This window comes from Fusarium proliferatum (assembly GCF_900067095.1).
Source record: "Fusarium proliferatum ET1 genome assembly, contig: FPRO_scaffold004, whole genome shotgun sequence".
Taxonomy (NCBI): domain Eukaryota; kingdom Fungi; phylum Ascomycota; class Sordariomycetes; order Hypocreales; family Nectriaceae; genus Fusarium; species Fusarium proliferatum.
In genome coordinates, this window is record NW_022194793.1 from 1,332,739 (window position 1) to 1,357,614 (window position 24,876).

The 24,876-nt window shown below is 49.0% G+C and overlaps 8 protein-coding genes across 8 annotated transcripts; 6 read left to right on the top strand and 2 right to left on the bottom strand.

Moving 5' to 3' along the window:
• Positions 1-118: 118 nt before the first annotated feature.
• On the bottom strand, positions 119-2,237 carry FPRO_04615 (uncharacterized protein; the record flags this gene model as incomplete). Its single annotated transcript, XM_031230144.1, has 5 exons — positions 119-1,245; positions 1,296-1,504; positions 1,560-1,864; positions 1,916-2,002; positions 2,058-2,237. The coding sequence occupies 5 exons, from the start codon at positions 2,235-2,237 to the stop codon at positions 119-121; spliced, it is 1,908 nt and encodes a 635-aa protein (XP_031080311.1).
• Positions 2,238-2,814: 577 nt separating this feature from the next.
• Positions 2,815-6,000, bottom strand: FPRO_04616 (related to PET127; the record flags this gene model as incomplete). The annotated part of the gene is made up of 1 exon (XM_031230145.1): positions 2,815-6,000. The coding sequence occupies one exon, from the start codon at positions 5,998-6,000 to the stop codon at positions 2,815-2,817; it is 3,186 nt and encodes a 1,061-aa protein (XP_031080312.1).
• A 315-nt stretch (positions 6,001-6,315) lies between these two features.
• FPRO_04617 (uncharacterized protein) lies at positions 6,316-9,093 on the top strand (the record flags this gene model as incomplete). The annotated part of the gene is made up of 3 exons (XM_031230146.1): positions 6,316-6,411; positions 6,488-7,195; positions 7,252-9,093. 3 exons carry the CDS (start codon positions 6,316-6,318, stop codon positions 9,091-9,093), a joined length of 2,646 nt encoding a protein of 881 aa, XP_031080313.1.
• A 1,051-nt stretch (positions 9,094-10,144) lies between these two features.
• Positions 10,145-11,797, top strand: FPRO_04618 (uncharacterized protein; the record flags this gene model as incomplete). The annotated part of the gene is made up of 3 exons (XM_031230147.1): positions 10,145-10,201; positions 10,265-10,386; positions 10,441-11,797. The coding sequence occupies 3 exons, from the start codon at positions 10,145-10,147 to the stop codon at positions 11,795-11,797; spliced, it is 1,536 nt and encodes a 511-aa protein (XP_031080314.1).
• Positions 11,798-12,557: 760 nt separating this feature from the next.
• Positions 12,558-15,824, top strand: FPRO_04619 (uncharacterized protein; the record flags this gene model as incomplete). Its single annotated transcript, XM_031230148.1, has 2 exons — positions 12,558-15,121; positions 15,170-15,824. 2 exons carry the CDS (start codon positions 12,558-12,560, stop codon positions 15,822-15,824), a joined length of 3,219 nt encoding a protein of 1,072 aa, XP_031080315.1.
• A 2,565-nt stretch (positions 15,825-18,389) lies between these two features.
• FPRO_04620 (putative 1,3-beta-glucan synthase) lies at positions 18,390-20,084 on the top strand (the record flags this gene model as incomplete). Its single annotated transcript, XM_031230152.1, has 3 exons — positions 18,390-18,400; positions 18,473-18,525; positions 18,589-20,084. The coding sequence occupies 3 exons, from the start codon at positions 18,390-18,392 to the stop codon at positions 20,082-20,084; spliced, it is 1,560 nt and encodes a 519-aa protein (XP_031080316.1).
• Positions 20,085-20,967: 883 nt separating this feature from the next.
• On the top strand, positions 20,968-24,000 carry FPRO_04621 (uncharacterized protein; the record flags this gene model as incomplete). Its single annotated transcript, XM_031230153.1, has 2 exons — positions 20,968-22,527; positions 22,576-24,000. The coding sequence occupies 2 exons, from the start codon at positions 20,968-20,970 to the stop codon at positions 23,998-24,000; spliced, it is 2,985 nt and encodes a 994-aa protein (XP_031080317.1).
• A 391-nt stretch (positions 24,001-24,391) lies between these two features.
• On the top strand, positions 24,392-24,876 carry FPRO_04622 (putative spliceosomal U5 snRNP-specific 15 kDa protein; the record flags this gene model as incomplete). Its single annotated transcript, XM_031230154.1, has 2 exons — positions 24,392-24,455; positions 24,509-24,876. The coding sequence occupies 2 exons, from the start codon at positions 24,392-24,394 to the stop codon at positions 24,874-24,876; spliced, it is 432 nt and encodes a 143-aa protein (XP_031080318.1).

The window sequence follows — 24,876 nt, forward strand, 5'->3', positions numbered from 1 at the left end:
ACGCAAGGCTAGAGATATGCTTGTTTATCCTATATCATATCTATGATATCTAGACCGCATCCTGATGGATTGAGAGAAGGGCTTCGAGTACCATTCTTGCCACAATAGACATATTTGATCATCCATGCAACTTCACATTCAGGCCTACCAAAATCTCTTGCAGAATCTTCAAAGCTCCCTCCTTGGCCACCAAGGCTGAAAAAGTCGCTTGTAAAACCGAGATGCCACACTCATCTATTTCTGCAACATTTTGCATCCTTGTATGGTATGAGGAACCTAGTGTTGGTATGTCACAGCCATCCTGGCTCCGTGCCGCTCGTAGCATACAGATCTGCGACAACCGACATTCGCCGGTGCATTCTGGCTGTACCCAGCCTCTACTGAGACGTAGCATGTACTCATCAAAGGCCGTCTGATTCCTCTCGAAGACCTCGGTGATGTTGTGCCAGAATGAAGCGGTGAGCTCCGCCGTATCGTCGATTAGGGGAGGGTTCGTGAGTGGGCCATATGTCTCCTTTGCAGAATAATACTTTTCCCACACGGGGCCTTGAGTCTGGTACGTAGGAGACGTCATGTCGGCGCTGTAAGTAGTTGCATCGAGGACAGCGAACGTCACGGGATCAACATCGTAGACACGAAAAGAGGGCATTCCTGACATGGGCGTGAGTGAGGGGCCGACATATGATGTTACTAGAGCATTGTTGAAGGTCTTGCCCGGAGCATCACTGTACGTAATCTGAAAGTGATCTCTGTGAGTGTGACCAAAGAACATGGCTGCGATGGTTGCTGAGTATCGGTTCACTACCTGGTTCAGGTAATTCGACTGATCGTGGAATGCGTTCCGGTCGCCCAGCGGCATGTGCCCAATAATATAGACACGCTCTCCGGCTTTCTCAGCAGCGTGGAGTTCTTCAACAAGCCAATCGATCTGGCCGCTGGGATCGCGCAGCATCTTCCTCTGAAAAAGCCAGAAGTTCCCACGATAAAGCAGATTTGTGTTGAGAGAGATAACGCGCAAGTTACCATTGGGATATTTTGCTGAATAAGCGCCGATTCTTGCTGCTGTAGAGGCTGATTCGTGCCCGATCCAACGAGACCATGTCCCTGCGAGAAGGTCGTAGATCCACGAGGATGCATCGCCGACGGAAGTAGGCTGGTAGGCGTTCGTGGGATGAGACTCGTGGTTGCCAGCTGTTCCGTAGACTATACCGAGATGTCTATCCATATGCTCATATGACCGAATAACTTGGCAGGTTAGTTTTTTTGGGTAAAGTATTTGAGTGAAGGACGCTCACTTTGGTGCTCATTATAGTCCCAAGATGTGTTCCAGATTGAATGATCGATAATGTCTCCGGTAAAAATCGTGAAAGCGGCGTCGGGTACCAACTTTTTGATTGCTTCATACATGCTATGCTCAAGAGAAGCAGGAGAGTCGCAAGTATGCTCCCCATATGGTCCAGCCGGGGATAACGTTCTCCCAGGCTCGTCATTTTCTGTGAAAGGTCTTCTCAAGTCAATGAACAGCACCATAGGTAAGCACTGGGGAAAGCGTTATTTACCTGCAGCATATGGGTTTGTTACACTCTGAACTCGACCCTTCAGTGTAGAGCTGGTCAACATGTATATCGGAATAGTGAACAACTTTGATAGGATCTCTTCCGCTCGAGACTGGGCGCTTTCGGTGCAAGTGGTCAAGAGGCACAGGGACTTCCCATTCGTCTATAGTAGGATAGTGGCAGAGACCTAGAAATGTTACGCAAAAATGCTGCGAAGTCTTTGAACCGATGGCAACGTTTCTCAATGCCTCGGCTATAATAGGCCCTTGAAGCTCGATAGTTCCATCACAAACATCTGCATCCTCGACCTTAAACTTGTTAAATCGAGTTTTGTATCTTATAAGGACTTATTAGGCTACCTTTGACTTTTTGCACACGTCCTGTAGTGTGTTGATAAAGTGTCGATCACCCAGATTCGCAAGGCTCTTGAAAGTCAATAAAAGGCCCTACACCGTCATATTCAGCTCTTTGCAATCACATTCATGACCAGCTGCAACTCACCTGACATCCCGAACAAGACGAAACACTCTGTATTTGTTTCCATATTCGATCTGCCCAGTCATTTGCATACAAAGTCTTTTGGTTTTCATTGAGACCTTGAGGCACGACAGCCTCTCCGTCAGTTCCGATAACTGCTGTTATGACGCCAAGACAGGGTAGGAGAGTTGTTAATAAGCGCATCTTTGTCGAGGTGAGAGAAAGAGACAAACGGTTGGTCTCAGAAATGGCAAAATAGAGAAAAAGGTATACACTGAGCTTGTTTATACAACACAAGTAAGCCATAGAGACCATCAATTTATTGCCATCTTAGACAAATCATCTCCAAAATCGGCTTAGTGTAACCACTATAACGGCCACATGACCCAATTAGAGCAATCACAGGAGTGCATAATGTAGGTACTAGGTATGTACTCCGTACGTAGACAGGAAAACGTCACCGCTGGTCCATGTCTCGTCTCCAGCAGCCAGCCAGCCAACAACTATAACTAATTATTCCGATCTCAAATCCGCCCATCAAGGACGTTGGCAGAGGCTCAACGTATACAATAGTTGCGTGATTATTTCTTATTCATATCCATACATACATCTATTTCGTACAGCTCTTTTCATGCCTTAAAACCAGACAAATTTAATATACAAGACCGATGATGATGAGTTATACATCTGCGCCATAGATAATGATACAAGGAGCACATCGCTCCAATTCAAGCAGGCTTTTGGACACCCACAGCATTCTTCCTTTTGCAGCTGGCCTGTTCTACTCCTTTATCGGAGATGTCTTTTCCCCCTTCTTCGTCTTCGTTTTCTCCTTCGACCGACCTCTCTTTTCCGAGCCCTTACGCGAATGCGCCTCTTTCCGCTTATTCATGTTAGTCTTATTTCTTGCGTCAGCTTCCCATGCAAGCTTAACGCCTGTCTGCTCCTCCCTCTGCATGACCGAGTCTCTATACTTCCTCCCAGCTTCTGTGCGTTCTGGTAGCGTTCCCCCCCACATTCTGTGCCATTCCCTCTCACGATCCTCAGGGGTTGATACAAGCGCCTTCTTCCTGCGCTTCTTGAGTTCCTTCAAAATTTTACGCGCTCTGTCTGCTTGAAGCTCCACGACTGTGTATTCCACTTTCCAGTTGATTGGTTCCTCTTGGTCGGCGCACGAGATACGTTCCACGACCTCGCCGTCGACCATGTTGCGGACTGTGACATACAAACCAAGAATGTCCTTCTTTGGTATGCTGTCACTTTCTTCGTCGGATCTTTCTTCTTCTGTGAGTGAGGAATTGTCTGCTCCAGAGGTCTTCACAGATTCTGTTGGAGAAACGTCAATGGTGGCTGTGTTGCTTTCATCAACCTCGCTAGCCGGCTCCTTCTGGTCTCGCACCAATTCCGACAAAACTCGCTCAAATGTCCCCAGATTGCTCTGGTTGTTGTCAACACCTTGAGCAAACTTGATGATAAGGTCCTTGAGAGTAGCATCTGCTGAGTCCTCGCTGTTTAATGAGATGTCAGTTCCATCGACAGCGTCGCTAGGGATGGAACTGTGCCCTTCATCTTCAGCCCTAGTCTCGACATCTTCGGTGAGGCCAGGCTCTGTCTCTTTACCAGCGTATTCCACATCTTTAGAATACACGTCATTATTGGAATTGTCGCCTTCAGATGCCTCAATGGATGGGAGCAGTGCATCCTCGGTTTCAGAAGAGGATTCACTCGTATCCAGTGCGTCGTCTTCTGCTAATCCCATCTGAGCTGTGTCTTCAAGTTCACTAGCTGCTTCTTTGTTGTCCTTCAACTCTTTGGCCAGAGCCTCAACAAGTTCGTTGATATAGGTTTCTCTCTCCAGCTCGGGCTTCCCAGTCAGCAAACCACTCTGCTCAAGAGCTTGCTCGATGGCCTCTCGCACACTATCCAAGCCGGCGGCGTCATCCTCCACAGTTTGGTCGACCTTGGCCATCATCTCATCCCACGACTTCTGTCTTTCGGTCGATGATAGCTTTTGAGTATCTTTCTTAGTCTGGGGCTCAGCTTCGTCATTCATTCGGCTGTTCTCTTCATCCTGTGGAATACGCAACATGTTGTTTTTAAACATAGCCACGGCTTCACTCCCCTTCTCCTGGGTTTTTTGGATCTCTTCATCGCTGACAGGCTCGGCGAAGAAATAAGTGAGAGGGGGGTTTGTTGGCCGAGTCTCGATGTGTAAACGAAGTGACTTTTTAGGGAAACGCTTCGTAGCTCTATCCAAAAGATCGTTCAAGAGTTTGACACTGACTTTGAACTCCTCGTCTCCCACACTGCGATTCGCAGTTCCATGAAGAGCCTCGTCCATTTCCTCGAGGCTAATATACTGAAAACCAAATATTCGTTGTGTGTTATGGAACGCAACGAATATACCATCCATTCGGCCCATGCGCACTTGCAAAGAATACTTGAGGAACGCCGCTCTGATCATGTCGTAGTACTCACGTTCGAAAGACTCCCAAGTACCGAAACGGCTACGAATCTCATATCCAACACCTTTTTGATAGCCTCCAACATCCATGCGGATGGAAACTACTGCACGGGTTTTCAGATCAAACATGCCTGTTCCTGGAAGTCGTGGATCATAAGCATCCAGCTGCGACCGCATCATAAAATCACCCAGCGTGGAGAAATGGAATGCTTCATCGGCATTCTTCTCCTCTTCGGATAACTCATGCGAACGGCTTCTCCTGTACTTTTCGAAGTGAGGTTTGTTGAGAGTGAGAAGTTTTTCCATTGATTTCCCGAGCATGCTCAGAACGTTGGCTGTGTCGAATTCTTTGTCGGCGTCGATAGCATACACACCGTCTTTATAACGGGCGAATGCGGCAGCAGGACCTCGGGTCAGCACGGTGAACGTATCATACTCGACCTCGAAAGAGCGGGATAAGTGTCTGAAACTCAAGGGCCTCCACGCTGAGAGAAGAAAGTGGAACTGGGAGAGCATGGCCGTCATACTAGATGTTGAACCACAGTACTTCTTCTTATATTTGGCACACAAGTCTGTTAACCGACTGTCCTTGGAGGATGTCACATACTCTTTCAGAGCGTCGAAATCAAACTCATCAAGGGGCATAATTGAAGCAAGGTATGGGTCAAAGTTGTAAACCCGGGTCCGCTGATCTTGAAGTTGGTAGGGTCCGCCATTGAAAAGAACCTTGTCCAGCTGATGGGCTAGCTTGGGGACGCTTCTCCTGGATTCTTCTTCAACTGCTTTCAGCTTGAGGTATTGGGGCTTGATGGTATAAACTGGAGGCAAAGCCTTCTTCTGCCTTTTGACAGTCTTCGACTTCTTCTTCAACGGTGGAGCTGCTGCACTGGGCTCTGTCTCATGGCTATTTGCTATGGTATGCTGATCCAGTTCGGGGGAGGGAGTGGTATGATCTTCTTGGGGGGCGGTCTGGTCTTTCGAAGGTTCTGTAGCCAGCACTTGTTGCAACTTCTCTTTCAGTGATGCCCAGGTACCAGTCTGCTGATCAACTACCCCAGAGCTGGCCTCTGATGAGTCAGCTTTATCAGTCCTCTGTTGTTCGTTTGGACTCCTTGGCTTGGATCCCTTGGTTTTCTTCTTTTTCTTCGACTTGTCGATACCATAGACTCTCTTAGCCACAGCCAATGCATCACTGATATCGTTTTCAGTAGTCCCCTCTGTAGATCCTTTTACTTCAAGACGAGCAGCTCTTCTCTTTTTGCCCTCTTTTTTCCTTTCCGCGACTTTCGCTCCCTTTCCAGTCTTTTCCGAGGCGGTCTTCGTTGAATTGAGCACATCTCCGGAATCAGGGGCGGGTTTCGGCGTGGGAATCGAAGTGTCGTCCGGGCGAGTCTCTGTCGCAAATAACCGGAGGGGTGAACATTGTCGCGGGCATCGTAGATGGGGCCGGCAGATATGCGCAAACGTGGCCGCGGGGGGTATCCCACGCCGTAGTCGAAGCATCGGGGGTGTCTTTGACGAAGTCGATCAACTTTGGACAAAGTTGGCCAAAATCAAAGATGGAAAGACTTCGCAAGTGACGCCGATCCAGAAAAAAAAAATATTGAATCATCAACGGCTCCGGTATAATATCGGGTCGGACGATACATCGTATGACACGTGATTGGTCAATCACTCCCATGGGGTCCATCGCATGCACCTACCTGCTACCTTAACCATTAGCCACAACACTTCGTCATTTCCGGAGCCTCCCAAACTAAAGGTTCAAAGAGGACACCCACCGCAGAGACTCTCGCGGCATCTTCTCATGCCATAGCAATGGGCGCGAGTGATTCAAAGCTCGTTTTCAAACGGGGCATTTTTCGTTTATCAGAAGAACGGCATATCCCAGCGGATGATGCATACTGGACCTCTGTTCGTCGCCTGCTCCACCCAAAGTCCTACTTTATCTTTCCATGGATAACTCATTTACTGACATGATATCACGCAGTTTTGGGAGCTTCCTGAGTCTTCTGAAGATGTCTTTAGTTTATTCACACCTGCCGACATTCGAAGAACTCGGGATCGAGCACTCGAAAACCTAGAAACCCTCATCCTAGCCATCACTTCTCGTCTATTCATACTACGTCATCACCCATCTTTCCCTGATCCTGAACTTGCTCCAGAACGCGAGGCTTTGAACTGTATCCGAGTACTCACACGTATCCTGCCTTACCTATACGAGAAGGAATCTCTCAGTGACTGGGAGCAACAATTTTTTTGGGCTCAACGAAGGAAACGCACTCGGCACGGGGCTATCGCGAACGAGATCCTCTTTGACGAAGCTCAGGAGGCTGAGCGCAAGACGCAAACTGCCGAGTTCGAGGAGGTCAAGCCACTTGCTGAAGAGCTGGTAGACACGCTGGTCGATTTGCTATTCTTTTCTGATCTTACTTTACCACGACAACCCAATGGCCGACCGAAAGTTAGCTATGCGATTTGGCAGAGTGGGGTGGGTTGCAACACAGCTGTTGCAACAACAAAAGAATATGAAAGCAGTAGATCAGAGATTCTGCGGCTTCTCTTGACGCTTTCTGGCCAGAGCCTGTACATGACTGCTGGTGTCCTGCCACAGAATGGCGTACGGACGTTGACACACTTATGTGCTTGTCCAGACAAGCAAGTCGTGCTCTCTGTGCTTTGTTCCCTACTCAACACAGTTGGTCCACCTGGGATCTCTCGGCTTCGAAGTACTGATGCTGACTTCATTTATAGACGTTGAAATACAACCCTGCTACTTGGCGCGTACCTTACAACACCCTTGTATTCAAGGACGGCAAGCAGATGCTTGTGACATACTCACTGCAGTTCCTCTTGGTGCTCTTGTTGTACCCTATTCCTGAGAACCCATCGAACCCATCGCCTAAACACTCTTATCGTCACTTTCTAGGCCGACTCCACCGGCCGCAAGATTTTCAGTTTATTGTGGACGGGATGACTCGAATTCTAAACCAACCACTTCAAGAGAAGACTTCATATCTTCCAGGTTCTCAGTCGCCCGGCCATTTTGCCCCTGAAATACTGATGTTATTCTGGGAGATCCTTCAATGCAACAAAAGGTTTCGGTCTTTCATCGTGGACACCGAAAGAGCGCATGATTTTGTTGTCCTAGCCCTCTTCTATGCTCTTGAGTATAAGAACGATGCTACCAAGCAAGGAGTTGTGCGCATGTGCGCTTTCTTGCTCCAGACTCTAAGCGTGGAGACTAACTTTGGCGTCAACTTGAACAAGTACTTCGAGGGGCAGGAGAGCCTACCAACGTCTATTCGAGTACCGGGATTCCGAGGGACCTATGCGGACTTTCTTATCCACTCAATTTACAATCTGATCACTACAAGTCAAGGGAAGCTATCGGCAATATACCCAGCTCTGTTGGCGGTGATCAATAACATAGCACCTTATCTTGAGGGGCTGAGCAGCACTAGCAGCGCAAAACTGATGCAGCTGTTCTCTTCCATGTCCTCCCCTTCGTTTCTACTTGCAAATGAGACTAATCACGCTCTGCTCCACTCACTGCTGGAATCTATTAGCTCAATACTGGAGAACAAATACCCAAAGAACCCTGAGTTAGTATTTGCTATCCTCAAAAACAAGAAGAGGGTTGAAGCCCTGCGCTCATTCACTCTGGAGAGTGGCCAAGAGGAAATTGAGAGAAGAAACAGAAGAAGAAAGGATTCTGGACACCATTTTGATCCATTCGATGCTGCATCCGTGCGCAGCTCAGTTGACAGCTTGAGGAGTCCAAACAGCGCCCAGCCACGGCACTCGTCATTGGAAGAAGTTCCAGAAGACGGTGCCTTCGCGATTGGAGACGACGACGACGATGATGACGACGATGACGACAACGACGATAGTGACGATGAGGAACGGCAAGAGACTCCTGCCCGTTCAACGTCAAGTGAAGCCCCGTCCCGGAGGTCATCGACCCCCAACGTTGAGGATGCCGTCCCAACTCAATTGCGAGGGATGTCCGAGAAGGCTCGTGGTAAGATGCCAGCGGGTGTTCCCACCTTCTCGCGGCAAAACAGCACCACCAGCCTAGGCGGGCGCTCGATATCAGGACAATCACAGGCAGGGGCATTTGAGCCTTCGGCCCACTGGATCGACAGCTGGCTGCTCGAACTGCCTCTCCACACAATCCTGGCAGTCATTCAACAAGTGTCTGCCCTCTTGCCGCGACAAGAATTAGCAGCCGATATGCCAACACCAGAAACACTACGACGAATTTCAGGTGTCCATGTTGTTGGCATTGAGCCATCAGCTCCCCGTGTACATTCTTTTGAATGGTCCCAGCTCGCGTTGGGTTGGTATGAGTCTCTGCTGTGGGGGGTTATCTTTACAACCGAGATGCAGGTTTCCAGAGGAACTATGGGCATATGGAATGGTACCGCTATCAAGCTTTTCAGGGTCCAAGAAACAGCCCCAGAGGGTCCAACACTGACATCCCCTCGAGGGGCTGTTGACGCTGTCGGTAGTAACATTGTCTCACGGATAGGGCAGATCAACCTCCGGGGCGGGCCGCAGGGAAGCAGCCAGGCGCCACAGCGAAACAATTAAGGAGGACACACGAAGAGTTCAACAAGGGCGGGCGCTTGCTCAACAATCTTTAGTTGAGCAATTAGAACTTTCTGCACTGTTTGACAACTTTTCCTTGAACAGGGAGCGCTGGGTCCTAAAGCTAAGCAGCTGCTAGCATGAGGCTATTGTTTCATGATCTGCCATTGTTGATTCCAAGAGTGTTCATCGTGTAGGATAAGAGAACAAATGGTACATGGGAAGCGAATCGGCGGGGTAGTCTAGAAACAGGCGTTTGGGTACCGATTGGAGTCAATCAACAACTCGCATTTGCATCAGAGCGGCTCAGTTCATGCTGTTTTCTATGCACATAATCACATGCGCTGTTCATCCTCGTCTCATCAGCTGGTGTTTCAAGTTTTGACTACTGGCACAGTAGCTAACATGTGGCGCGCCGGGATGGAGGTGGCTAATTTGACTCGGGACCAGCCACAGCCAACAGGATCTAGGAAATACCCTCCTGCACAGTTCCACACCGATTGGATTCCTTGTTTTCAAAAGCAAAAGTTGGCAGAAGTAGGCAAACAACGTGATTTATGCCAGCAAAGCTGCAAGGTCAAAGCAAAGCCAAGTCTAATGCCTGGAGTGATCATTTCCGAAGGGTGCAAGGGGGACTCGTACGCACCGCCACCACCGACCAGGGAGCTTCACTTTCACAACCAATGATAAGCCGTCCCGGACCATTTGTGCCGTGATCCCCATACGCTAAAGCCACAGTGGTCATCAGCCACGTCCCAAGGTCCCTTAATTCTAGCAGCTATCGCGACAAGGGTCTTGTTGAAGGGTGGGTTGTAAGGGTCCAGGTCCTGTTGTTTTTTTGGCCGGGTTACGGTTTAACACGAAAGCAACTCAGCTTATTGATGCAACTCGCAGTCGGTCGCATTTCCTAATTTCTCAATTCTCACCTGTCTCAAAGTGTCCCTTTGCTAGCTATTCAATTTCGCTCTGCTTCATTTGGTCACTACTGAAGCTGGGGCATCTTACATCATATTAAAGTCGAGCAGAACTGAATTTGCTGATACAACATTGGAGCATGTCTCAACAGCAACCCGGAGACTCCGGCGATGAGGTCCAGCCTTATCGTATCCGTGTGAGTACCTCAACGAGAGACACGATCCGATCGAGGAGCTACTAACCATTCACTTTTTTATAGGTATCAAGCAAGTATCTTGATATCACGCGACAGAAACTAGAGCTCACCCGGCTGCCTCATGAGCCTCGTTCAAAAGATTGGTGGGAGCCAAAGCCTCAAGTTGAGTCTCTTGTTGACTTTTGGTAAGTATTTCTGTGAGAGAGCTGTATAGGGCGAGGCTCACGAATAGTACCTAGGCAAGAATCATTCTCATGGCAGAATCACGAAGAAGAGCTGAACCAAACTCTTCCCCAGTTCAGAACAAGTTTTCAAACTTCCACTTCATCAACGCCAGTCCGGCTTCATTTTATTCATGCCCGCTCTCCTCATGCTAACGCTGTTCCTTTGCTCTTAATACCCCCTTTCCCTTTGACCAACCTGTCGCTAGGTCACCTGGTTCAGCCGTTGAGTGATCCTGAAGATGCTGGTACAAACCAGCCGTTTCATGTTGTGATTCCGGCCTTGCCCGGCCTGGGTTTCAGCGATGCTCTTCCTTCTAATACACCTCCTGTTTCTACAACAGCTCAGCTACTGGATAGCTTGATGAAGAGATTATCATACGAACATTACGTTGGAAGTAACGCCGGCTCTGCTTCAATTTCGCCTGCTGCTATTGATTGGAGACTGGCCCGGCACCTCTCAATTCACTATTCAGAGTCATGCCTGGGATTTCATTTTATTGCACCTCCTCTGACATGCCCTACACTCTCGGGCTCGGCCAGTGAGTGGTTAAAATGGAAACTTGCTCGACTCTTAGGCTCTTCAATTTTGGGCTACTCCAAGGACGACCTCTCGGCTATACAGAAGCAGAAGACGCCGCAGCTGAGCAAGAAGAAGTCTGCTGTTAGCCTGGGACAGCAAAGTCGCAGTGACTTTGAACCAAACACGCCGTCATATGCGCTGTGTGACTCTCCGACAGGCCTCCTCCTCTATGTGCTGAAACTGCTCCGGACTCTTGGTCCCAAGAAGGAACTCACACCTAAAGACATCATCACTCTCACTTGTCTCATATGGCTACCTGGCCCTGAGGCTGCTCTGCGATTCTGGGCTCAATGCGCGTCAGAGATCGAGCCTGTGGAGGGAAAGAGGACGACTAAGAAACCCAAGGTTGCCATTACCGTTTTCACTGGAGACGAGGATCAGGCTGAGCAGCAACGAACACTCCCACGACCTGCAAAGATCATGTACTCTTGCCCTGGCTGGGCTAACAGGGAGTACCACATCGTGCACCTCAACCGAGCCCCTGGAACTCCAGGTTTCTTGGCTTGGGACCGGCAAGATGTGATAGTTGAAGGGGCGCGCGGTCTAGTGAAAGCAATATTGGCAAACGATAAAAGGATGCAAGTTGCTGAACAACCTGGGGCTGTTCTTCAGGATCAGCTCGAAGTGCAGGATGGCCGAATAGCTCAAGCAGATCTGTCTGGAACAACAGTCCAGGATCCGAACGCCAGTCCGGGTGAGGGGCTTCCTAAAACTGGTGTACAGAAACCAGCAGGGGACGATCATCAACACCTTGTCCCTCCGCAAGCAGCTATACACGGAGGTACTCATTGATGAATATTGACAGGATGATGCGTATGAGGGCAGGTAGGTAGTGGAACTTAATTCAATACCGTCGTTCCGGTTTTCTTTCTCTGAGTCTCGTCACTTGCTATGAAAACCATACGCTTAAGAGCAAAATTATATACCAAAAGCCTAACAGCAGAGTAAAGTTTACTGCGCTATATCTTACCTGGTCAAGATATCGACTTTTTAATTTGTTATCTTTTTTAATATTACTGAACTGTTCATACTATTACTTGACCATTATGGATGTTGCATCTCTATAAGCGAACTCGGCTCACCTGTAATGAGGCTCTTTCAAATTGATGCTATATCAGCGTAAAAGTATTCTCACAATCAAGCAGTAGGTCAATCGATAAAGTTGATGGCGACCTTTCCTCACGGCTACAGTTGAATAATTGAGGTCCAGTCTCTAAATCAGACAGTGAGCGGCTAGTTACCCTAGGTACCCAAGATTAGAGGTAGCTCCTCAGCTCCTGTACTGCCCAGTGATCCAGACTTACCTAGATAACCCCCTGCCCCTTCATGCGCCACCAGGTGACCTAACCAGCTCCCGCCCCTCGACCCAACCTCTAACTTCCGCAGCGTGAACGCGACTTAATTCTCTATATAGGCACATTATAGACCTACGAGCCTTCTATTTTCCCAGAGCTGCCTTAGCACTACCCGTCGTGTTCTGCATGGCGACGATGCGCTACGAAACAGCCCATTTCTCCTAATCGGCCCGCCATCTCCCAACCTCATACCCATCATGTCGAATCGATTCGACCGACCTCACCGCGAAGGTAACGGCTATGGCAACTTTGGACGTTCCAACGATGACTACCGGTCCGGGTATCAAGATGGCTACGGCAGCGATCGATATGCCACACCGCCTGCCACTCAACAGCCGCGACCACCACCCAGTCTTCGACAGATGTCCTCCCGATCACGCATACCACAAGTACAAGCTCCACCACAACCAGCAGACACTCATGCTGCACGGCAAATTACCGAGGTTATCGACCACATAAAGAAAGAATGGCCTGCAATGTGTCAAGACGATTGTGTCCCTGTTCAACTGGCGTTGCAGCTCCTCGACAGGAGCTCGGTTGGTCGCGCTCACGAATACGCCCAGTTCCAGCAATCACATAACTACCTGCAAGAGTCGCTTAAGGGCATCGTCCACGAACACCACCAGGGCTTCAACAGTTCTATAGGTACATTTCACAAAATTCAAAGTAGCATTCAGCAGTCGCAGAAGCGAGTACGTGCCTTGAAGGAATCACTGGCGAGTTCCAAAACAAGTCTCTGCGCAACGGATCCTGAATTAAAGAAACTTTCAAAATCATCACAAGAGTTTGACGCCTTGGTGCAAACTCTTAATGAGTTGGATGACCTCCGAGCAGTACCGGATCAGTTGGAGGCAAGGATATCGGAGAAGAGATTCTTGACGGCTGTGGAAGTGCTTCAGAATGCGCTGCGAAAGCTACGGAAGCCTGAATTGGACGATATTGGTGCCCTTACTGACTTGAGGAGCTACCTTGCAAACCAAGAGACTGCCCTGATGGATATCCTTGTAGAAGAGCTACACGAGCACCTCTATCTCAAGTCACCGTATTGCCAGGAAAGATGGCAGAGCTTGGCTAAAACGCAAGGCGCCGTCACCGAAGGCTTTGGTGATATCAAGCCCATCGCCCCATTTCACGTTGTTCTCGATGCCATTGACGTTGACAAGACGGTCCGGGAAGATCCTATGAAAAATCCCGAAGCCGATACATTTTACTATGTAGGACTGCTGGTGGAATCTCTAAACAGGCTCGGACGTTTGCAAAATGCCGTGGAGACTCTTAAGCAGCGACTCCCAGTTGAGCTCTTTACCATCGTCAATGAGACTATCAACGAGGTGGATCAAAGGCATCCCAGCTCTTTACGAGGAGGATCAGCCAGAGGCGATGGTCTTCACGTCTATGGAACACGTGAAACACAAATGCGAGCAGATGTGATCTACGACCTCTTATGGTCTCTATATGGCAAGTTTGAGGCAATTGGAGAAGGTCATCGTGTGTTCCACGAGTCTATCAAGGTCCTGATCCGAAGGGAAGGCGCTGGTAACAATAGTGCCCTACTTGGAAGCTTCAAAGAGCTGTGGAATCTATACCAGAACGAGATTAGATCCTTGCTGCATAATTATGTTACGACCGATGCAGATGTCTATCAGTTCGACTCGCCAAACCCAGGAGATACGCTCCATGGCAAGAAAGACATACGAGAGCATCTTTTCAAGTTTTCTGAAGCGAACACAAAGTCTGTTGAGATGACGAGTGAATACGACGCATTGGACAACATCATCCAGGATGCCGTTCCTGGGCTAGGATCTCGAAAGCAAGACAGAAAAGGGCGGAACGTCCAGGAAGGAGGAAGAAGAGGAGCAGGAGCAGGAGCAGGAAGTGATGGTCCGTTTGGAAACAGTCATCAAACAACAGGCTCGTACAAATCTCTGGTGGAACCTAGTGTTTTCAATATGAGCTTGTTACTACCGCCAACGTTGGTCTTCCTGCAGCGTCTCAAGAACATCGTCCCTCCCGGCTCAGACCTGGCAGCAAGCACGCTAACAACGTTCTTGGACAATTTCTTGGTCAATGTCTTTCAACCACAACTGGACGAGACTCTCGCCAAATTGAGCGACACCGTCTTTGGGGAGGCAGATGCATTCACACAAGACCCAGCCTGGAGCCAGGTAGCACGTCGGCCTGTGTTCCGAGGAACAACAGCCTTTTTCGAGGTTGTGACCGCTTTCTGTCGTATGCTGGGAACCATACCACCAGACCAAGCACTCAGCTCGCTGATTGTCACTCAAATGATGCGATACTATGACCGCTGCTTCAGCTGGTTCAAAACGCTTGTCGTCAAAGCTCTGGATCCGGCCACCGAGATTAGCAACGACAACCTGAGGTCATCGGCACGATTCTCTCTGGACCAGGGAGAGATACAAGAAACAATGAAGAAGCTTTTCATGTCAGAAGAGATGGATTGGGAATTGGCCGAAAAGGAGATACACTTGTTGATGGAACTCACAGATGAGTCGCCACTCGACTCGGGTGACATCATTCAGGATCGAGATTCCATCTCATCCCTGTGTTTATTGTACACCAGCATGAAGTGGCTTGCAGTTAAAATTGCTGGCCTGCGGCAGATTACAACGCATGACACCGATACATCACGACAAAATCTGCCTCGACATTCGAGCCGAAGATGGACTCTTATGAACGATACTGGCAAGACCGCAGGAGAAGAAGGTCCTGTGTCACTACCACTAACACAGGAAACTGTGCAGTAAGTAATGCGATCTTATAGGGAAACATATAACTGATCAATCATCAGAGCGTTTGACAGCATAGTGTCGTCCTTCGAAGAACTTGCAGGAACTGCGCTACTAACTCTCCACATGGAGATCCGGTGCCGCATAGTTCATTCATTGTCCATTGCCTTGTCGCCTAAGGTGGCACCCTACCTGCTTGACCAGGAAGTGAGTGAACCTGATCCCCAGATCTTGAGCCTCAACTCGGAATTGGTATTCTTTGACGAGACGATCGTGAAGTATCTCAGAGAGAAAGAGATAGCCTTTATTCGAACGGGTCTGGGGCTGCTTATAAACTGCTATCTTGTGAGCAATGCATGCAAAGCGTCGCCTATGAATGACAAGGGCTGCGGGCGTATGCAACTCAACATTCTTGTGCTGCAACAGAACCTCAAGAACGTGGAGGAAGGGGTAGACCTGGCGCGTGCAGCAAATTACTTTTCGCTATACGAACAAGGTGCAGACGCCATTGTGGAGAAGGCAAAGGAGGACAAAGAGCAGCAACGGGGAACCAGCGCGCAGGACCCAGACAACTTTTCGTACGACGAACTCAAGGCACTTGTCGAGCTCTGCTATAGTGAGGCTATGGCAAATCCTGAACGAGGAATCGCCACTGCAGCCAAGCGACAGATGCAGGACAAACTGCTCGGGCTGAGCGAGCACATGTGGCAGACATAGATAGACCAAGACGATATGTGATGCATGAAGTGCTGGGCTTCAATGGAGTTGAGGGATTGCTTGGGACAGGTATGTTAGTGGTTGATTTGAAGTGTACAGGAGTAGCGACGCGTGATGCGTGGTTATACAAATCAAGTATGAAACCAAACAAAACTGTTTATGACAGCTTAAATATCGCCCTAAAACTTGCCGTAGGCAATCAAGCTTGATTGACTGTCACGGATACACACAGAAATACAGGCCTTTGTTGTTAGTCGCGGCAAATACCCGTATGGAACCATGCGAAAGCCATGATGGACACAAGCAAAGACCAGTGAGAAGGGAATTGCCATCTTATGACCATGCTTTGTGTAGCAGACACAAGAACAAGTGACATCACAGTTGCAGTCTCACAGAGACGCCAGAATTAGAAATTACTTTCCTCCCCCGCATCTGAGCAACGTCTGTGAGTGACGGGATCTTCATGAGGCAGCCCAGCCAGAGGTGGCAATGGCAGAATCTATGGCGATAGGGGATTTGGATTCGGAACAGCTGCGATATCCGTATTGTTCAATGCCAACAGCAGCAGGGGTTGTTGATAAACACATCGTCCAGCGTAAATAAGATTCAGAGATTTCGAAAGATATTTTTGGTCTTTCGTGGAGTGTATAGATTATCTGGGTAAATACAGAGGACAAGATTAGGGGAAGATCATATTACCTAGGTTCAAGAGTGCAAAGATTATCGGTCTGAATGAACCCTGAATGTGAATTTGTAATGGAAGGATCAAGCATCGAATCTCAAACGGAGGCGAGATGTCTTTATTTAAAGCTTCTGTATTCAGGTCCGTGACATCTCTTGGGGTTCAACATGATGGACATGGACATGAGATGGATTGTCTATCGATCGATCAGCTGCTCCACAACACCAAGTTTGCTGTTGATCAAATACGCATACTGTAGGTTTCCACATGGTGGATTTTCTGTCATTGCAGCATTTGTCGTCGTCCATTTTGCAGCATTGAGTTTCGTGGCTAGTTACTTATATCGGACCCCTAAAAACAAGAATAAGCCACGGCGTTTTCTCTTCAGTGTCTGTCGTCCATTGAATTTCTGCAACGCGTTATCATTTGCGACCAGGACCAGCCAAAATTAGGTGGATTTGGGCTGCCCCTGAACCTAATCTCGAAACATGTAGCGGGCCATAGTGTGCTTGCGGGAGCGGTACCTTGCATTGCTAGCTCTTCTATACCCTACCTTATGCAAGCCCCCCCGCGGCCTTCGCCTGACCGTCTCAAACCCGGCCATGGACTGTAGCTAAGTAGGTACCTAGTCAAACTAGGGAATGGAAATGTGATGGAATTCAGGAGCATTGAATGGGCTTCAGCTGGATCACGCGTGGTTAGGAATGTTGGAACCCAGTATTTTGAATTGATCGTCCATTGAGTTTGTGAAAACCGGTACAGCCTGGAAAACAATGGCATTGAGTTTAATAGATGGAAAGTACGGATACCATCCGTACTTAGTATGGAGTACGCATAAGAGGTTATCAACTTACCTAGTAGTTAATTAAGTGACGATTGGCTGCATCTTTCTAACCTAATCGCGGAGAATCTCCTATTAGTCCCCTTTCCCCTCTGCTGCCAACTTTTATGCAGCCCTTGTCCATCTGAAGCCGAAGCAGCCACTCAGTGTCAGTGACCTCGATGCAACAGTAGCATCATCTGTCAGCCCCTTATCACTTCCGCCACACTCCACTGTTCGAGTGCCGGACTGCAGTGCACTGAGGCACTGCGGAGACGCTGGCTCCAAATGAGAGACACCAGAACTCGTCTGTCTATTGGTCGCTTTGAATAATCAATCAACAACAAAACAAAGAAGCCAACCTCTTTCGCATCATCTCTTCTCATGTGCCAGCCCTTTTATTGCATCCATCCATCCCACTACCTGTTTCATTCCATCATCCATCTCAGGGTCCTTTTTTCCAGTGCCGGCCTCCCATTCTAGTAACGTATCCCCTCACCAGCACCCGTCTAAGTATTTCATGCTTCGAGATTGCAACTAGAAACTCACAAGTTACACCCAAGATTACTATAATTACCTCGCCTATCCCCTTCCCCTGGTGCATCCACTTCTAAGGACCTTACACGACAGTGGGAAAAAAAAAAAGAAAGAGAAGACCCCACGCGTCCGAGCGGAGTAGACCACCGGCCAGCAGCCACCTTTCTCCTCCTGTAGCTCCATTTGGCCCATTTGGCTCGTCAGGTTTCCCCTGGATTAGATTGGATTGGACAACCAACTCGGGCTTTTGGGACTTTTCGGCGGCATCAATCTTCACCTCGAACCCTACATCATCATCCATTCATCAACAAACTCCATTCGTCGCTCTCTCGCATATCTTTCTCGCTCGGTCACTCTCTTCTTTCGCTTTATTTCACACCGCTTTACTTTAATCGCTAGACGAGGCTCAGGCTCTTTCATCGTGGCTTTTCACCCTGTCTTCCCGTCGCAACCAGACCCCTAGCAACCGACGTTCGTTCACCCTTTTCCGCCGTTCTTTGGGTTTTGAGCCCCTACTGCCGCCACAATGGCAAACACGTATGTCTTGATGATGCCCTCATTCGATATCGCTTATTGCTTTTGCCTGCCGCTGACACTTTACTTTAATAGTTTCGGTGCGACCATCAGGTCTTTCTGGCATACTATGACCAGTTATGACAGACGTATGCGACCCCCCTGATACCGGAGCGCAACACTTCAAAACCCACATACTGAACAACTTGCAGATTCCTCATTTGACTCCCCTTATCGTACCGGTCGACATGTCCCCCTACAGAACGGTCGAGGCGGTATCATGACTGGCGTAGCAACAGCCTCGGATTCTCGAAACGATGTCTCATCTCCCTACTCCGACGAAACCGGCCGGGCTTCTCCTCTCCAACCCGACGGCGCTACTTTCGCTCCAACGAGCGCCCCCTATTCACCTGGCCTGAGATCGATGAGTGCGCGAAATGCTAGCCAGGGCGATGGCTTCGAGGTGCAGAGCCCCGGCGATGTCCCAATGCAAAACTTTGCCGATGGCCTCCCCCCTGCCCCCCCAGTTGCTCATTCCTGGAGGCGCATAGACGCATGGGCGGATGAAAATTATCCAGAGCTCTACGACCAGCTATGCGAAGGTGCTACCAACAATGATCTGAACGACCTGGAGCATCAGCTTGACTGCTCTCTTCCTCAAGACGTCCGCGACTCGCTTATGGTTCATGATGGTCAAGAACGAGGAGGAATGCCGACCGGAATTATTTTTAGCCACATGTTGCTGGATTGCGAAGAGATTGTCCAGGAATGGGATAACTGGAGGACCGTCAATCACCAGTATTTGCTCGAAACATCCATCAACAAGCCCTCTACCCCTTCCAAGGCTTTTGGTGGCAGCAATGAGGCTTCTTCTTCCAAGCAAGGCGCCGCAGCTGGCGGTAGCCCTGGTCCTTGGAGACAAGATCTTCTCTCTCGTCAAGACTGCGTGCCCCCCAATGCTGTTCAAAAGGCATATGCTCATAGCTCATGGATCCCCCTCGTCCGTGACTGGGGTGGCAACAACTTGGCCGTCGATCTGGCTCCTGGTCCGGGTGGCCAGTGGGGCCAGATCATTCTGTTTGGTCGTGACTACGATACTAAGTACGTTGTCGCGCGCTCTTGGGCTGCGTTCCTGGCTGTTGTCGCGGATGATCTCAACAGTGGCAAGTGGTATGTGGATGAGGAAACCAACGAATTGAAGCTGCGAGAGTTCAAAGAGACAAGAGTTGAGCCATCGTACTTCAGCATCCTCCGGTGGAGAATGGATCAGAAATACGGAAGAAGGGCAGCTTCAAACAGAAGGTCAATGGGACCCAAGCCTAATTCTCCTCTTGGCTCACGTTCTTCTTCACCTTATGGTAGTGGTGGTGAGAATGGCGAGCCCCGGGGCCGATCTATGCAACGACTCAGTGGATCATCTCCTTTGGCCAGCCCCCGACCAGGCGCAGGATACGGAAAGGCGACACCTTTGAGTAAGGTCACAGAGGAGACAACAATCCCAGAGCTGGCCGACGCATATATCCAGCCTGAGAAGCTTGTAGAGGTTGAAAGCCCCCGGCAAAGCCAGGACAGCAAAACTCCTAAAGTGACTACCAGCATTCCCCGAGTGGAATCCGACCTCCTCAAGGTGGAAGAAGAACCATCTCCCAAGGCGAACGGCAAGAAACCCGAGGTGGTGGACGAATCGATTGAGACGATCGAGATTTAAGCACCAAACAATGGACCTTGTATTTTGCAATAGACGAAAGCACGGGGACTGGCATAGGGACAATGATTGCATGAGACTCGTTATTTTTTACCAACTTCTGGCCAGGGCTTCATGCGGAGCGACGCACCGGGAGGGTACACACAGATTTGGCGTTAAAGGCGTCGTGAGAAATACGCAAGATTTCATGATCCTTTCTTTGAGAGGCGAACTTTTTTATTTATTTTCTTCTTTCTGTACTTCTCGGCTGGAATATTTCTAGGAGGAACGCAGAAATAGCATACAAGCCTTAGTATACTATGATAGCTTTGTTTATTACTCGAGAGCGAGATGTGGATAGGTGATCGATGGGGATAGTCAGAGTTGTGATTATACTGCAGCTCGATGCCTCTCATAGTCATAGGATGGATGGTAATCATTGTATGAATAAGAATTCACGTTTCGATTTACTTTGAAGATGATGAATTTTGTCAACTGGTCAAAGATCTGTCATCAATATGACAGGCAGTGGTAGGATAAATCATTTGGGCCATATGGATGGTTCAAATTCTTTACTAGAGCATAAGGGCCGATTGCTGGTCAAGACTTTCGATGCACTGGTGACTCTTGAGATCCTACTGATTGATAAGGATCTTATCTTTGATCTGAAGCTCCAACATGCTTGATCCTTCCCCCACATGAGGCCAATAATAACCAAGCTCTCTCGTGCGGAGCTCAATCGCCCGGCATCGGGTCAAACTATTGTGTGACATGACCTTGTTACTCTATCATAAAACTTGCTCACATTGCGGCAGTTGTTGTCCCGCAAGTTATCCAGCGCATAGCGATTATCTGCCAACACTGGAATATCAACAGACGACACCACGAGTGGGCATAACTATCCACCATGAGCACAACTATAGTATCACGGCGTCTTCGCATTGGAATCGACGTTGGTGGGACTAACACAGACGGTGTCCTTATTGATCCCCTCTTGAGCTCAGCGCCTGATCGTGGAATCATTGCATGGCACAAAGAACCGACAACGGCGAACCCAAGTATCGGTATTAACAATGCACTCACTACGATGCTCAGCTCAAGCTCTGTCCGCCCTCACGAAGTCGCAAGCGTGACTATAGGGACAACACAATTTGTGAATGCTGTCGTTGAGAGAGATGCTGCGAGACTGTCACGGGTTGCTGTGATTCGTCTCTGCGGACCCTTCTCGAAGCATAACTTGCCATGTGTCGACTGGCCTGATGACATGAGAGAGCTTATCCTGGGTCACCATGCCCTGGTACATGGCGGACTGGAAGTTGATGGCCGTTTGATATCCGATATTGATCCAGACGAGATCAAAACGCAGTGCTTGATTATTAAACAAAAAGGGATTAATAGTGTGGTTGTCGTCGGTATTTTCAGTCCTATTGATACAGTGGAACGACAAGAAGAGCGAGCGGCAGATATAATCAAAACTGAAATACCCGGCTGTGATGTTGTGTGCTCCAAGGAGGTTGCCAATCTTGGCTTTCTCGAAAGAGAAAACGCAGCTATTCTCAACGCCTCCATTCTGCCTTTTGCCCGAACCACCATTCGATCTTTTCACGAACCGGTTAAGAGGCTAGGCCTGGATTGTGCAGTGTTCATCACTCAGAATGATGGCACTGTCCTGTCTGGCGAGCTTGCTGCTCGTTTACCGATCCGAACTTTCTCAAGCGGCCCTACCAACAGTATGAGAGGAGCTGCTTTCCTTGTGCAAGGCGACCTGGACGAAGCCATGATGGTTGTTGATATTGGGGGAACCACATCTGATGTCGGAATTCTACTGGAGAACGGCTTTCCTCGTCAACAGGCAGCTTACAGCGATCTTTCGGGAGTTAGGATGAACTATTCTTGTCCCGATATCAAGAGCATCGGTCTCGGCGGAGGTTCTATCGTACGAATAGACAGTAGTGTCTCTGTTGGGCCAGATAGCGTTGGATATAAACTCCCGGAGGAAGCAGTTGTATTTAGAGGAAATGTTCTTACAGCAACCGATTGCACTGTCCTAACAAATCCAGAGCTGAAGATTGGCGACCCAGCCCTCATGAAAGGCGCTCTTTCGGAGGATCAGCTCACGAAGGTTAGCGTGACAATCAAACAGAAGCTAGAAAAGGTTATCGACACTATGAAGACATCACCCAAAGACATACCAGTTATTCTGGTGGGAGGTGGAGCTGTCATTGCTCCCGATGAGCTCAGGGGCGCGAGCAAGGTTATTAAACCGCAGTGGTCACAGGTCGCCAATGCTATTGGCGCTGCGATAGCAAGAGTGAGTGCGGTTGTGGATACAGTTCAGTCGACGGTATCCAAATCGACGAATGAGTGCCTTGATGAGGTTAGTCGGGCTGCCGTTGAAAAGACGGTTGAGGCTGGAGCTCTAAGATCGACTGTTAAAGTTGTTGAGAAGGAAGTTTTCCCGCTCCAGGTAGGCAACTCATATGCGATGCTCTGGAGCTTCCTAATGAGGTGACAGTATATTGAAAACAAAACTCGTTTTGTTGTTCGGGCGACTGGAGACTTCGATTTCTCGAAAGAAGTAGTTGCCCCTGAATCTCAGGCTGAGCACGGAGACCACCAAAACATGGGACACGATGAGAAGAATACTAAGAACACAGGCCGGAAGCATAATAAACAACAAGATGGGGATTTTGATATCCTTTCATACCGTCCCGATGTGAGAAACCGAACTTGGTATGTTTCTGAAAGGGATGTATCATGGATCGCAATAGGTTGCTATATTCTTGGTACTGGAGGCGGCGGTAGCCCCTACGGTCTGATGATACGACTACGAACTCAGTTACGCAATGGCGCGATAATCAGAGTCGTCAATCCTGAAGATCTTCCAGACGATGCACGAGTTGGTTGTGGTGGTGGAGCAGGGAGTCCTACCGTGGCGATCGAGAAGCTAGCTGGTGATGAGCTACTCGAAGCTCAGCAAGAATTGTACAAGATGTGCAATACTTCCGCTACTCACATGATATCTGTTGAAGTCGGGGGCGCCAACGGACTGAGCGGGTTGTTGCTTGGGTCAAGTGATCAGATGGACATCCCTACAGTTGACGGAGACTGGATGGGGAGAGCATATCCCACAAAATGGCAAACAACACCTGTCGTTTTCAAGGAAAGGGACACTATCTGGTCACCCATCGCCGTGAGCGACGGTAACGGCAACGTGCTCGTCATGCCCAAAGCATCCTCCGACGAAGCTGTGGAGCGTATCATCCGCTCTGCCTTGAGTGAGATGGGCTCCCAAGTTGGCGCCGCAGATGCACCTGTCACAGGAGAAGAGACAAAACGCTGGGCTGTCGAACATACGCTGTCACAGTCCTGGAGAATAGGTCGTGCCGTAGCTCGGGCGCGGAAAGAGAACCGCGTAGACAATGTCGCCGAAACAATCATTGAAGAGTGTGGCGGCCCAGGAGCGGGCAAGGTTCTGTGGAAAGGCAAAATTATTGGCGTGGAAAGAACTTTGAGAAATGGGCATGTTTATGGCGAGTGTCTCATTGAAGGGGCTGATGTTCGCGATGAACATATGGCTTCAGGGGATATTTCTGAACAGTTCAAGGGGGTTGTCAAGATTCCCTTCAAGAACGAGAATATAGCTGCCCTGAGAGTCCATCCTGATCGAAAGGAGGAGCTTCAGGAGGATATCCTAGCCATTGCGCCTGATTTGGTTTGTGTAATTGATGCACAGAACGGAGAGGCAGTTGGGACACCTGAATATCGCTATGGGTTGCTTGTTGTAGTATTGGGAATAGCAGCAAGTGACAGGTGGACTGGAACTGAGAGAGGGATAAAGATTGGAGGTCCCGAGGCTTTTGGACTCGGCCATCTCAAGTTTGAGCCTTTGGGGAAGTATTTCAAACCGAGGAGTGTCATTGATGAGTTCGATAAGTGATGATGAGTCCCATGGGCTTAACATTAAGTAAAAAGTTTATATGGAGATGATTCAGGAAAGTGTTTTAGTGGCAAATTATATAGCGAATTCGATGGTTTGTCTTGCAGTCTTTCGCTGCCAAAAAACTGTTCTCAAATGCCGGTATAAGCTTTTGTGCTCCTACACTGGGTTGATATTCCGCCAAGGTGAGAGTTTGTTCACCTGAGGCCAAATAAAGCTAGCGTAGGCCCCACACCGCTCACCTCATGACATCCCGCCGCCTTCCATCATAGTTTCTTTCCTTTTCCAAAACACCACCACCAAATTTGATCGTATCATCACCAGCTACTCACCCAGGTAGTCGCCGTATAACCGCATACTCACGAACCATTTGCGCTTTCGTACACTCATCATGGGCTCCGTCGTACTTCCCCATCTCAACACTGGCTGGCATGTGGACCAAGCCATTCTCTCAGGTAAGTACAATCCCCCAAACCTTTCTGCCTGTCATCTACTAACAACCTCTCAGAGGAAGATCGCCTCGTCGTCATTCGCTTCGGACGCGATTGGGATCCAGATTGTATGCGCCAGGACGAAGTGCTGTACAAGATCGCCGATAAGGTGCGCAACTTCGCCGTGATTTATCTCTGCGATATCGACCAGGTGCCCGACTTCAACCAGATGTACGAGCTGTATGACCCGTGCTCCCTCATGTTTTTTTTCCGAAACAAACACATGATGATTGATCTGGGTACCGGTGACAACAACAAGATCAAGTGGGTTCTTGAGGACAAGCAAGAACTCATTGACATTTTCGAAACGGTGTATCGAGGCGCCAAGAAGGGCCGTGGTTTGGTCGTCAGTCCCAAGGATTATTCTACACGACACAGGTACTAG